The 12,652-nt window shown below is 30.0% G+C and overlaps 1 protein-coding gene across 1 annotated transcript; it reads right to left on the bottom strand.

The window, feature by feature from the left end:
• Positions 1-10,059: 10,059 nt before the first annotated feature.
• On the bottom strand, positions 10,060-12,232 carry LOC106771001 (tetraspanin-6). Its single transcript, XM_014656872.2, has 3 exons — positions 11,328-12,232; positions 10,848-11,167; positions 10,060-10,375 (listed from the first exon to the last, which is right to left on the bottom strand). The coding sequence occupies exons 1-3, from the start codon at positions 11,817-11,819 to the stop codon at positions 10,336-10,338; spliced, it is 852 nt and encodes a 283-aa protein (XP_014512358.1). The 5' UTR covers positions 11,820-12,232; the 3' UTR covers positions 10,060-10,335.
• Positions 12,233-12,652: the final 420 nt, after the last annotated feature.

Genomic DNA, 12,652 nt, shown 5'->3' on the forward strand with positions numbered 1-12,652 from the left:
ACAGCTAATGCTACTGAGGCTGTGGAACGAATGGGAAGAAATTGTATGAGCCATTTCCAGATGCATCAATTCTATACAAAGCCTTTTTCTGACTTTGGTACCATATTACATCACCAAACTCATGTTTCTTCCAAAAGTAACAAGTTCATCTCCTAAATCTGAATCATCTTTGATCATATGTGTAATGGATCGCTTGAAGACAGGCTCCAATATTAGGTAACATGTATATATAAAAGTGTAAATCAAACTGGTGATCGTGGAAGCATAGTTATACCAGTTCATATATATTTGAAAAAGGTAAAATTTGATTTAGTTATATTTTTCAATAATTAGATTTTTAAGTTAATTTTTTTTAAATTAAATAGTATATTCTTAAGGGTGGAGGGTGAAATTCTTGGTTTTATCTTAGCTGCATTGATTCAAGATAAGAAAGGCTTTATGACTTTTATAGAGGTGAAATAGTATCGGTGCATGTGACGGATTATTTAATTAGAAAGATTTAACTTGGCATACAAATGGTTATTAAAAAATATACTATTAGTTGGATCTTTCGAGATTTGAAGTTGTGCCCAAATTATTAACTAATTCAAATTAAAATTACATATCAATCTTGTAGTGGTAACTCGTATTGCCATTTTAAAATAAAATTAAAAGAGATCTTTTGACATTATAAATCACTTATCCAAGACCAATTCCTCTCACTTCTTCTAATCCTCTTACTATATACTAGAATTAGTTTTTTTCTTTCTTTCAAAAATTAAGTCTCTGATATGTTAGTCCAATAAAATGACTAAATTATAATTATTTACATAGTTAATGTGTTTTATATGTTCTTCACATTTTCTAGTCGAGTAAAGTAACTATGTTATTTATTTATTTTGGTTTATGTATATTTTTACTTTTACAAAATATGAAATTGTTCTTTGTAAATAAATAGGCTATATTTTGGATAAATGAATTATTCGATCTTTAAATATATAAAATTAATGAATTATTTTGATTAGTATTATAACCTTACGAAAAAATGACATATTATTTGTTCTCGATTATTAATATAATTTTAATGACAAAAAGAATCTTAAGATTTAACATAAAGATATGATTATGGTAAATTAACTATGTTTCACACTTTCAAAATCAAATTAAAAACTATTTATTTATTTTCAATCTCTCTATTTTTATAATAAAAAAAATTAAAAATGTTATTCTAGAGTTCTTAGTATAACAACATTAAGTTAGATAAATATAAGATGTTAATACTTTTTAAAATACATTTTTTGTTTTTTTAGTTTCAAAACAAAAATTAATTTGTTATTACGTTTTTAGATAAATTTTATTTATTTATGTAAATGGGTAAGTTTTGTAGCCAGACATGACGTCAAATAAAAAAGTTGTATAAGAGGTGTACAACTTAAAAAGTGATGAAGTCGTACATCTTTACATATTTTCAGATACTAATAATCAATTATGAGCAAATATAATCAATTATACAATGTTAAAATCATACACAGATCACAACTTCACTAATAATCTATTACAATATTATTGTAAGTGATTACAAATACTAAAATTTAAATAAAAGAGTCTGATAATAAGTTAAAAAAAAAGTTAAAACTATAAAATATCAATTATATTCATAAAAGTTCAAATTACCAACCATATTTGAATTGTTTTATACTTATAGTCTCTTGTTAATTGATTCCTTAAAGTCATGTTCCACATAAAACAACATCATTTTTTATGGTTGGTTTTTTTCTACTAATCACTCCTTTTCTACATCAATACAGGATTAAAACTTAAAAACTATATTAGAAATGAATTGATTTATTTAGTGATTCAAGATTTTTATTGGTGGATTCTTTACCACCAATGTCAAATATACATAAAATAAAGGAAGATGAAAAGTAGAGTGGTCGAAGATAAAATTGGTCTAAAATAGAAATGGTTAAGGAAACGTCTTGACTTCCCACCAAAATAAAATATTTTTTCTTATATAAAAATTTGAAAAAGATAAGGTTAAATATGTTTTTAGTCCCTATACTTTGGGACGATTTTGGTTTTAGCCCCTCTTTCAAACTAAGGTACAATTTAGTCCTTCAATTTTAGAAAACTCTGGTTTTAGTCCTTTTTACCAAAATTTTTTAACTTTATTTGTTATTTCAAGCACGTTATAGCATTTAGATTGTTTACACTGTTTAACATATTTTTGCTTCAATGTTAACTGAGAAACGTGTTTGAAACAGCAAATAAAGTTAAAAATATTTGGTAAAAAAGACTAAAATCAGAGTTTTTGAAAATTGAAGGACTAAATTATACATTAGTTTGAAAGACGGACTAAAACCAAAATCACTCCAAATTATAAGAATTAAAAACATATTTCAGCCTAAAAGATAAAGTGAAATTGTTGAGTGAGGATAGCATCGAGGCAACATGTTGTATTGTAGGGTCCACAAAGGGCATGTTTCTTACAAGCCAAACTCGTTATGTTGACATCACAAATTTCTTATTCTACTTTTAGGCTTATGTCTTTTTCTTATTGAATAATTAGTATTCATTATTGGAAAAAGTCGATATAAGAACCACACAATTTATTAAATTAGAAGAAGTCTTCTTTTTTTAATTCATTTTCTGTGTGCTAAGTCAATAAAAAATTACAAATTAGAAGAAACTCCGTAGAAAGTTTCCAGAACTTAAGGACAAAATTAGAAATAAATGATACTTTAAATATATTTTATTATAATGTTTTATATCAACAATGAATAGTAAATAAAGACTAATTTGATTACGTGATGATTTCAAGTTTCTTTAGTAATCAGTCAAACATATATAGGAAACCTAAATTTTGTATATGGAAGAAAAGAGAGTTGACCAGAGAATGTCTTTAGATTAATTAATTAATTAATTTTCCAATCATAAGTTTAATTAAATTTATAGATATAATATTATTGGAATACCGGATCCGATAGGGCGTGGACCTTTGTCCACCCTACAACGCTGGAATGATAAAGTCTAATATAGATATTACCGCTTCCAATCAATAATTAGATGGCATATTTGATAAAATTACTTAATTTTAGAAAATTAAAAAATAAAGTTATAATTAAAAATTTACAAGAACTGAAATTACACTTTCACAAAATGATATTGACTAAATGTGTTTCAGTCTAATAATTATATATGAATTTAAGACCTATAATTAATGAAACACATATTTAGTTATTATTAGTCATAAAACATATTATTAGAAAGTGGATTTAAATCTAACTTAATCTTATAAAACCGGTGAGGTTTGACCTCACTTATATATTATAATATTATAAATTGGTCTTATCTCTAATTAACCATGACTTTGATACCATGTTACAATCTGGGTTTAAGGCCTAACTCAACTTCACAAAACTAACTTGTAAGGTAAGGTTTGCACCTCATTTATATATTATAAATTGACCTTATCTATAGTCGATGTGGAACTTTCAACACATATATTAAAAAAACATAATATTGAAACAGTATAAAGGAAGTTACAGAAAAAACTATTGTAGTTTTTAATTAACACTTTTTCCATTGTTGTAGCTTAGTTGAGCCATATAGTTATGAACTTTACAGCGATGTTTATCTACTAAAAGTTGTATGAGATAGCACCGAATTAATTGCATAGGTAGGTGCCAAATGGTTTATGCTCTGTCCAAGGAGTTGAAGACTAAGCTATTATTCCCCTTTCTCATGCGCATTTTGCAACTTGCATACACACTCTCACCAACTTGTTCAATAATTATTAATGTGCTTGACCACACCAATTTATAGAATATGGTATGTTTAAAAGTTCATTTTTAATTTAATTCAATTTTATAAAATCAATTTATAAAATATTATATTAAAAAATCAATTTTAAATCTAATCTAATTTTCCAAAACCGTTATAAGATATCCATGTAGAACAAATATATTCCAATTTATACTTCTTTTCTCATTAATAAACATACTTTTAGTTTTAGTTACGAAACATAAATTATCAGAACATGTACATAATTTTAATATGAAGCGTACAAGTTAAACCAAAACCTTATATTGTGTAAATATTAAAAAGCGAATTAGATAAAAATAATAATAATAGAATTCTTTGAATTACAATATTTACTGGTATTCGTTTCTCTTATATTTTCTAACTTTTTAAAACAAATTATATACTTTTTCAAATCATTGACAATTTTCCGTTTTATTATAATTGTAAAAAAATTATAACGAAAATACTGACATGTATATAGTTTTGAGTTTTTGTTTGGGTTTTCTCACATGTTAACTAGTTAGTTAAATGTTAGAAGGAGTTACATTATAAAAATAAATTATGTGTTGTATTGTTGTATGATAGGGATAAATGCCATCTACATTAATGCTTTTAAATACTCCTTTTTAAATCAATTATATTTTTCAATTTTTTATGTTTTTCTTCTATTAAAATTTTAAAATACATTGATTTTGAATTATAATTATTTTTAATATATCAAAGTTAATATAGTTTGAAACTACAGTCGAAAGTACAACAGAAAATTTGAATATGTTTTTTCATAACATAATATATTAATATGTTACTGATCATGGTTATCAAATTCGCGAGTTAACTCGTTAATTTGTCTAAGTTTACGTTTTCAGTCAAGATTGTCGAGTTAACTCGGTATCAAACTCATTTTTAGACTGAAATCGGTAAAATCGGATATGGACTCGGTGGAATCGTTTGGAATCACGATTGTACAGCGATTTAATGAGTTCGAAAAAAGGCAGAAAAGAAAAAAAGAGGGTCATTTTGTTCAGGGTTTAAAACCTGATTAGTGTTCTTCGTTTTTTACTCCACCACTGATCTTGGTCGCTCATGGTCAAGCTTCGCTCTGTTCGATCGTCGTTCGTGATTGTGCTTGGTCCAACTGTTAATTGTGGTCATCGTCACTCGTTCAGTCACCATACGTGGTTGTGTTTCGTCCCCGTCACTATTCATCTGATTTGTAATCACTGTCACAGTGGCTGTTGTCGTCGTCACCATCCTCACCGCCTTCCTCGCGTAACAAGTCTGCCCTTCTTCTTCGAGCTGTAAGTGGTGATGGATGAAGTTTTGTTATTTTAAAATTATAACCTGTTACTCTTAATGATTTTATTAGGAAATAAAATTTTATTCTTTTATTACAGAAACAAAATATACTTATAAATATACTTATGATTTTATTTTTATGTAAATAATTTTTATTGAAATTGAAATTTATATTGTTTTATTAAATTTTTTATTTTAGTATGTAAATGATTTATTAAAAAATTATATTATCATAGTTTTATCAGAGGAATGAAAGTCTTTGTTTGTGTTTTTTTAAATCCTAAGTCCTGCCATTTTTTTTAGTGAAAGAATTTAAAACATATATCAAATTCAATGAAACTAATGTAAATGTATCTTCATTCCATAACATTTGGGGATATCCATGTCCAACATTCATGAGAGGAAGACTTAGATAAAATTGATGACAAAGATAATAATGTCATTAATAGAGAAATAGATATAAAGACTTTCACATTTCTATTTATGTTTATAATATTTATATAAATTTATATATTTCAATTAATATATTTATATAAAAAATATTTTTATGAATTTAATTTTTTTTTATAAAAAATATTTTTTTACGAATTTACGAATCGAGTTCACTGTCTCATTAATTTACGAAAATTCTCAGGAAGTTTGACATCCTTGTTACTAATATTAATTTTCACTTGGCACCATCACCTCTCCTGGGTTGGATCTTCAATAGGATAAAAGCTGAATAAAAATTGAATGAGGGAATAAATATTCTTAGGAGTTAGTATTTTCTTAGAGAAAAAAAGGAAGTTTTCTGAAATGGATAATTCGGACTCTCACAGTATTATCTTTATGGGTACTCTAAATTAAGTATCTAATAAATTATATATTTTATTTTAATATTATATTATTTATTTTAAATTAATTTAAAATAAATAAATTTCTCTTTCATTCTTTTATTATTTTTTTAGTAATAGGCGATATATTTTAAATGACACATATTAATGCATATTCAATACTTTAAATAAACGCGTATTATAAGTTAAGGGTAAATAAACATTAAAATTGATTAAAAACAATAAGAAAATATTTAAATAAAAAGTTAATGATCAAAAGCAGAGAAAGAAATAACTAGTACTCAAATTAAAAATCTATTATGGAAAACTTGAAACTTAGATGAGTGTTATAAAATTGAAAAAACAAGTAGGTTGCACTATTTACAACAAAATACTCAAAAAATTAAAATCCAATTTGAAAGGAAAGTAATAAAAAAATGATTTAGAAACTTTGAACTATCACAATCATATTAAATTTTCTTCCATTTTGTACACGCATCTAGCACCAAATAGAAGATAGAAGAAAGATGGTAGAGGGAAAGTGCTGCAAACTTCTTCTATGGGGCCAGGCTTCCACGTAACTTTTAATTACAACTTATCCTACTAAATTCATACTCTTTTTTTAATCACTCCATTAAGAATAATAACCCTATAATCAAATGTATTAGCCTTTTATTTCGATATACCAAGCACAAATGAGTTTTCATTTAATCTTTATGAATTTCTAATTATTTAAATTAATATTTTTTACTTAATACTTTCAAAATTTCTAACAATATTTCAGATAAATGAGATGTTATTCAGTTGTATAAATTCAAATAAATATGTTGCAATAACGTTAGAAATTATTTTTTTTCTTTAACTGTTTTATGTATTATGAATCTATAAGAATTAATAATATATAACTTGTATCAGTTAATAAATGACTTAATTTGAAATTTTTGCAAGTCATAAAAACGGAAACTATTGATAATTGAGAAGTAGTAAGGTCACACTAGTCATGTCCTAGAATCGATTAACTTATGGGTGTTGTTCCCTCCACCTCCTCATTTGCTCTCTCCACCTCCCCAATTTTTTATAATTTTTTTTAATTACAAAAATAACATTTTTATTTACTGTTTTAACCTTTTTACTTCTTTTTTACTTTTTATTTACGAAATCTTACGTTTTAAGATCTTCCTCTTCTTGCCACTTCCGTCACCCTCTTTTATCTTGTGTATCTAAATTATATTAATATAATATATATACCATTTATTATCAATTTCCTACCACCAACGCTACTCACATATACTAAAGCATAACTTTTTTCTTCCTATCACCATCACCGTTACCTTTCTTTCAAGTAGCAATCTTCTCTTCTTTCTTATTTCTTTCTTCATTCACCACTTTACAGTGCCCCTTTTTATTCTAAAATAAATCACTTTTATATCCCCATTCCATGCATAAACAATCACGTAAACCTTAAAACCCTTCCCCAATGAAACCCCATCTTCTCTATTTGCATCATCCTAATCTTCTCCCACACTTTCTTTCTTTCTAATTTCCAAAACTCCCAGATTTTTACTCCTGCAGCATATTTATAAAAAAAATTAAAAGAACACTACTCTCTTTTCATCAATGCCACGAGACCCTCAACTACCCAATTTTTCCTCAATTTCTTACTTTCTCTAACATCATTCACATGTGCCCCTATTTTTCTCTCATACTTTAAAACTCCTTTTCATTTAACATTACAAAACTACATAGACATTCTTTCTTATTTCTTTATGCAATCCTAGACTAAACTCATACAACTCTTCCAACCTTTTTCATTTCTTTTCTTTACCACCAAGACTTCCTATTTCGCATTTGCTACTTCTACCACAAACCCAACTCTTTTTTAATCTTCCAACATCCATCCTCCTCCAAGCTTCACACACTTTACCACCCATGCAACCAAACCTTCTTTCTTCTTTCTCTTCTCACTTCTTTTTCAGTTCTCTCCAAACATACCCTTTTACACCTTTTCTTCATCTCCTTTATTACCCACAATCTTTCTCTCACACGTAAAACAACTACTCAACTTTCCTCTCCCTGTATGCTACTATTCCACCATTGAACCAATCCCACAACTCTCTCTTTCTATGCTCCATTTAACTCGTATACCCAACCCTTTCTTCTTGTATCTTTCTTTCCCAACATAACTACGATGAGAAACTAAGCCCTTAAAAGACACATTATTTCATTCATGCTACCCAACCCGAGGCACTCTCACTGCTAAGTCCTTCACCTGCAACCTACCAAGCTCTCCCTTTCTTCCACTCATACTCCTCTCCTACAACACTTACACCCACCACCTCCTTTCCCCATAATTATTCTCCCAATCGACTCTCATTCCCTTCATCTTCTCTCAACTCTTTTCTAGCTTTTTTCTACTTTTTCTTCATCAAACAAAACCTTCACAGTCTAACACACTCCTACAGACTCTTCTATTCACTCACGCACTCACACAACATCCCCTTACACCCATCATCCCATGCACTCATACCTTAACAGCCCAACCTTTCACACTTGCACCCCACGAGATCCTTATCTTCCATAAGCAACTCACTCTCTTCTTTTAATCCACGCAAAAGCTTCTTCCCGGGAAGGTAACTCGCTCATAAACACTTCTTCATTCTTTGAGCCGCATAACCCACAAAGAATACCCTACCTTTACCATGGTCTACATGCAACAACGACCAAACCTTGGAAACCCAGCCCCAAATCACTTTAAACGGATGTCGACATCCGTTTCACTTTAAATGGATGTTGACATCCGTTGACGAATGCCCATATCTGATTAAGAGGTTTTCACAATTCAAGATTCGTCACTCGCAGCTTATTCACATTGAAAATAAACATTGAGACTGAACTTTCTCAACTCTACAACAATTCCTTCCACTTTCTACCTGCAATCTATCACTCACCACGTTCTCACGTCACAACAATAACGAAAGAAAGAAAAAAGAAAGAATTCCCACATAAAAGAGGAACAATGAGAGGATAAAGTAAAAAAGAATAGATAGGTTCTCTGGGTGTATGTGGAAAGAGAGTAAAAATTATAAAATTTTAACCTTAAAAGTAAAAAGGATAAAATAGGAATAGATAGATGGAGTGAGGGGTAAAAGAGAAAGGGGGAGGTGGAGGGAGCAAATGGGGAGGTGTAGGGAGTAACACCCTTAACTTATTCATTGGGCCCAATTGAACAAATAGGTCCTTACAAGCTTCATTAATAATACGTCCAGTTTTTTCTGCACCCCATTGTTTCCATGTGCACACTCATAGGGGTTGGTAAAAGACCAAAAGTTCCTTTTGCCGTCGTCACCCCCTTCTCGTTACCACCCCTTTGCCATCCCTATCTTATTTATGTTTGTGTTATGAATGGATTCAAAGAAAAGAAGTACTCCAAAAATTGGATTGTACAATTTAAAAGACACACTACACAATCCAAAAAAATAATTTATGAAAAAAAAATACTTTTAAATTGCTTAATTTGAAAAAAAAAAATCGATTACACAATTTGAGAATAAAAAATTATATTCAAAATATGTAATAGCTTTTTCATATGAAAAATAACTTTTGGATAGTATAATTTAGAAATAATTTCTTAATTATATAGTTTGAAAATAAATAAAAAAATATTCAAATTACATAATCCAAAAGTTAACAATTATTTTCAAATAGTATAATTCAAAAGGTTTTTCCTTACGTCAAAAACTAACTTTTGAATTACAAATCTTCTTTTTAAGGACAGAGAAATTTTTCATATTTAAATTTGTAAAGTGCAAAAGGAAAACATGGCCTGAAAAAGAAACATTACATTGTTAATACATTTTAATTAAATTCTAAAATTTTAGTCAGTGTTGAGATATATAAAATGAAATGAAACATTACAATTATACGTATTGTTTTGTTTTTTATACTAAAATTATTCTGGTTTATCTCAGCGGTTTAACTCTTTCAAACGAAATCAAATGGTATTAGTTTTGTAAGTATTTTTCTGGTTTAACTCTGTTCTAAGATGGGATATAGATGTTCCATTTGGATGAAAAACACGCCATCAAAGTCCTACCTTAGAACTTATTCGATTATTCCATCTTCCATTATTTTTACTTTTTGGAGATTTGTGTAAGAACAGAAAAGCAAGTGGGATTAGGTTGCTTATTCTATTCTATTCTATCCAACCCCGTTGCACATAGTTCATGTATTAAAATTAAAAACCATCATCCACTAATGAGAAAAGGCAAAATAAAGTAATGGCACAAAAAGCAAAATTATGCTTTATACATACAAAAGCAGTCATTTGGGAAAGGTGGTAGAAACAAAAGCCTTTAGGCCTTCTACACCATACACTGAGAAACAACTGAATTCTTCCACTATGGAATGGAGCATCCAAACATGGCTCATAGTCAGAGTTTCTCTTCTAATAAAGTTGTTCTCTTCTGTCATGTAGCCACCTCCAACTGTGGGAAAAAAGCACACCAAAAAGCATTAGACAGTAGCTAAATTGCTCATATTCAAAGGTTGTGCTCAATTTATCACCATTCAGATTTGTTTAAAATTCCCACACTTCAATGCGATAAAAGTAATACCCAAAGCAAAAGACTTTTCCTTTCTTACATAAAGAAAAAGACTTTAAATTAAAGCATCTGAAATCGGTTTTAACGTATACACAAAATTTTCTTCTGATATTTTAGGCAGTACTTATAGCAATCAATAAAATCTACCATGTATTTAGAGTTTATTAGCAGTGTGTTTACATTACCTTTCCATCATATATAAGGTACTATTCATATGACTTTTAAGATCATCATGGTGAAATTTAACAAATTTTTGAATTTCCAATACTGCAAGACTCTATTTCTGTTTCTTTTATTGTTGGAAGGGAAAAAGGTTAACGACATGATTATATTTTCTGGAGAATTGTGGACTCACCAATGGTAATCCCATCTGGGTCGAACTTTGGTCATCCTGTTTTCACCATAGGGATAATCCGTTTCAGCTCTTTTTGTGTTTCTGAAAGCACAACAGCCAATGGAATAAATTCCTATGAGAAGCACAAGCATGGTGACAGTGAGAACCGAGAGCTTGTGCCAATTCCCTCTTATGTCTTCAAGCACACCAGCTTTACAAGAATCACACTCATAGCAGAGCAAATTGGGGGCATTGTTCCACCTGTAGCAATCAGGGTCTTGTGTCATCATCATTGCTGCCATGTTGTAAGTGCAAGCAGTTGGTGGCTTACAACATCCAGACTGCATAACCCAAAACACAATTATAACTTAGCAATGATCGATGTGAAAAGATTAAAAAAAAAAAAAAAGTCTTTTTGGCTGTTTTATTGAACTAAGACATGGAAAAATTGAAAAGCCTAAACAAGTTCTAAAGAAAAACAAGCTACATAACTAGTTGTACCTGTATTGGAGACATATCTCTCTGCATGTAATCAAGAGGGGTCCAAGAGGCAAGCTTTTCACAAGTTTTAGACCCCAAAATACAGCTTCTGATTGTGCTCCAATAGCGAGGATCCTGTATTCTCTTCCTCAGCCATGGTGAGTAATCCTGAAGATGATACTCCTTATAAACCCTTCCAGGCACCTCAACACCACCACCCTTGCTAGTCACACCAAAACCAAATATGGTCAAACCCATCAGTGCTGCTATGAGGAACAACATGACCACCAAGTACAACCATAGTGCACATGCCACATGAAAGCATGCACCAATGAAGCCTGCTAGTGATACCACCAGCACAACAAATCCTATAACCAAAAGAGGGGTTTGGAGAAAATTTTCACAGGTTATGCTGCTCCTTGCCATCCATAGACCTGCTCCAATTATTGGTATGGATGCTAAAAGTGTAAACAAGTTCAAGAACCCGATCACTGTGTTGCTGAACCTATACATGTCTCTCACTCTAACTCTAACTCTAACTCTATCTCTACTTTGTCCTTTGTTAGCTGCTTCTTGCGCTGTCTTCAGCTTTGTTTCCCATTTAAAAAGGGATGGTGACACTCATTTTGCTTTGTTTATGTTGTGCTTCAAACTCTAACTTTTATTGGGGGATGTGAAAATGAGCAAATGAAATGAGATTGTCCTTCTTAATTACTAAGGAAGTTAGTTTCTGTCTTGGTGTGACGAATCTGCCCTTCTTCCCTCCTTTCCCGGTCTTGTTTTTGTAAGTATTCTAATGACACAATTGACGTATCTATCCTCAATACTGATGCATACAGAAGCATCAATTCCATGTGAATTTTGGCAAGGCAAGCAAAGAATTTAGAACAAGTGATGGTGTTTTTTGTAACTACAAATGATGCTACTGCTTTTGAGATATGGACCCCAATAGGACTTCTTTGCGAAGCAATATCATGAACGAGATTTGTGGTATTGTTAGACTGGTATTATAGAATAATGATACAGTATGTGGGATGCTCTGTCTTTCTTATCCTGTCTCATCTAATCTTATTATCACACCAATACCATGTGTCTATTCGGCTCCACTAGGTAGCCTAATTCTTTTCTTAAAAGAAGTTCCACCGAGCTTTAATTCGTCAATGACAAATACCTTTGGCAAAGCACCTTGTCTTGTTGATACATCGTGCTCTACCATGGAATTTTAAATGCATAAACATTGCCATCTTCCAAAAGTTTTATTGGCAAAATATCCGTGGTTATCTGCTACAGCATGACCATTATACAAATGTTCACCTTTCAGCTGTTCAATTAACGTTTCTTTTGCT

Source organism: Vigna radiata, chromosome 8 (assembly GCF_000741045.1).
Source record: "Vigna radiata var. radiata cultivar VC1973A chromosome 8, Vradiata_ver6, whole genome shotgun sequence".
Taxonomy (NCBI): domain Eukaryota; kingdom Viridiplantae; phylum Streptophyta; class Magnoliopsida; order Fabales; family Fabaceae; genus Vigna; species Vigna radiata.

Excerpts from the sequence above, each read along its gene's own strand:
- LOC106771001 (XM_014656872.2), bottom strand. The coding sequence starts at position 11,819 with ATGTATAGGTTCAGCAACACAGTGATCGGGTTCTTGAACTTGTTTACA. Across the intron at positions 11,168-11,327 it reads GAGATATGTCTCCAATACAG|TCTGGATGTTGTAAGCCACC; the intron begins GTACAACTAGTT and ends TGGGTTATGCAG. Across the intron at positions 10,376-10,847 it reads CCCAGATGGGATTACCATTG|TTGGAGGTGGCTACATGACA; the intron begins GTGAGTCCACAA and ends TTTTTCCCACAG.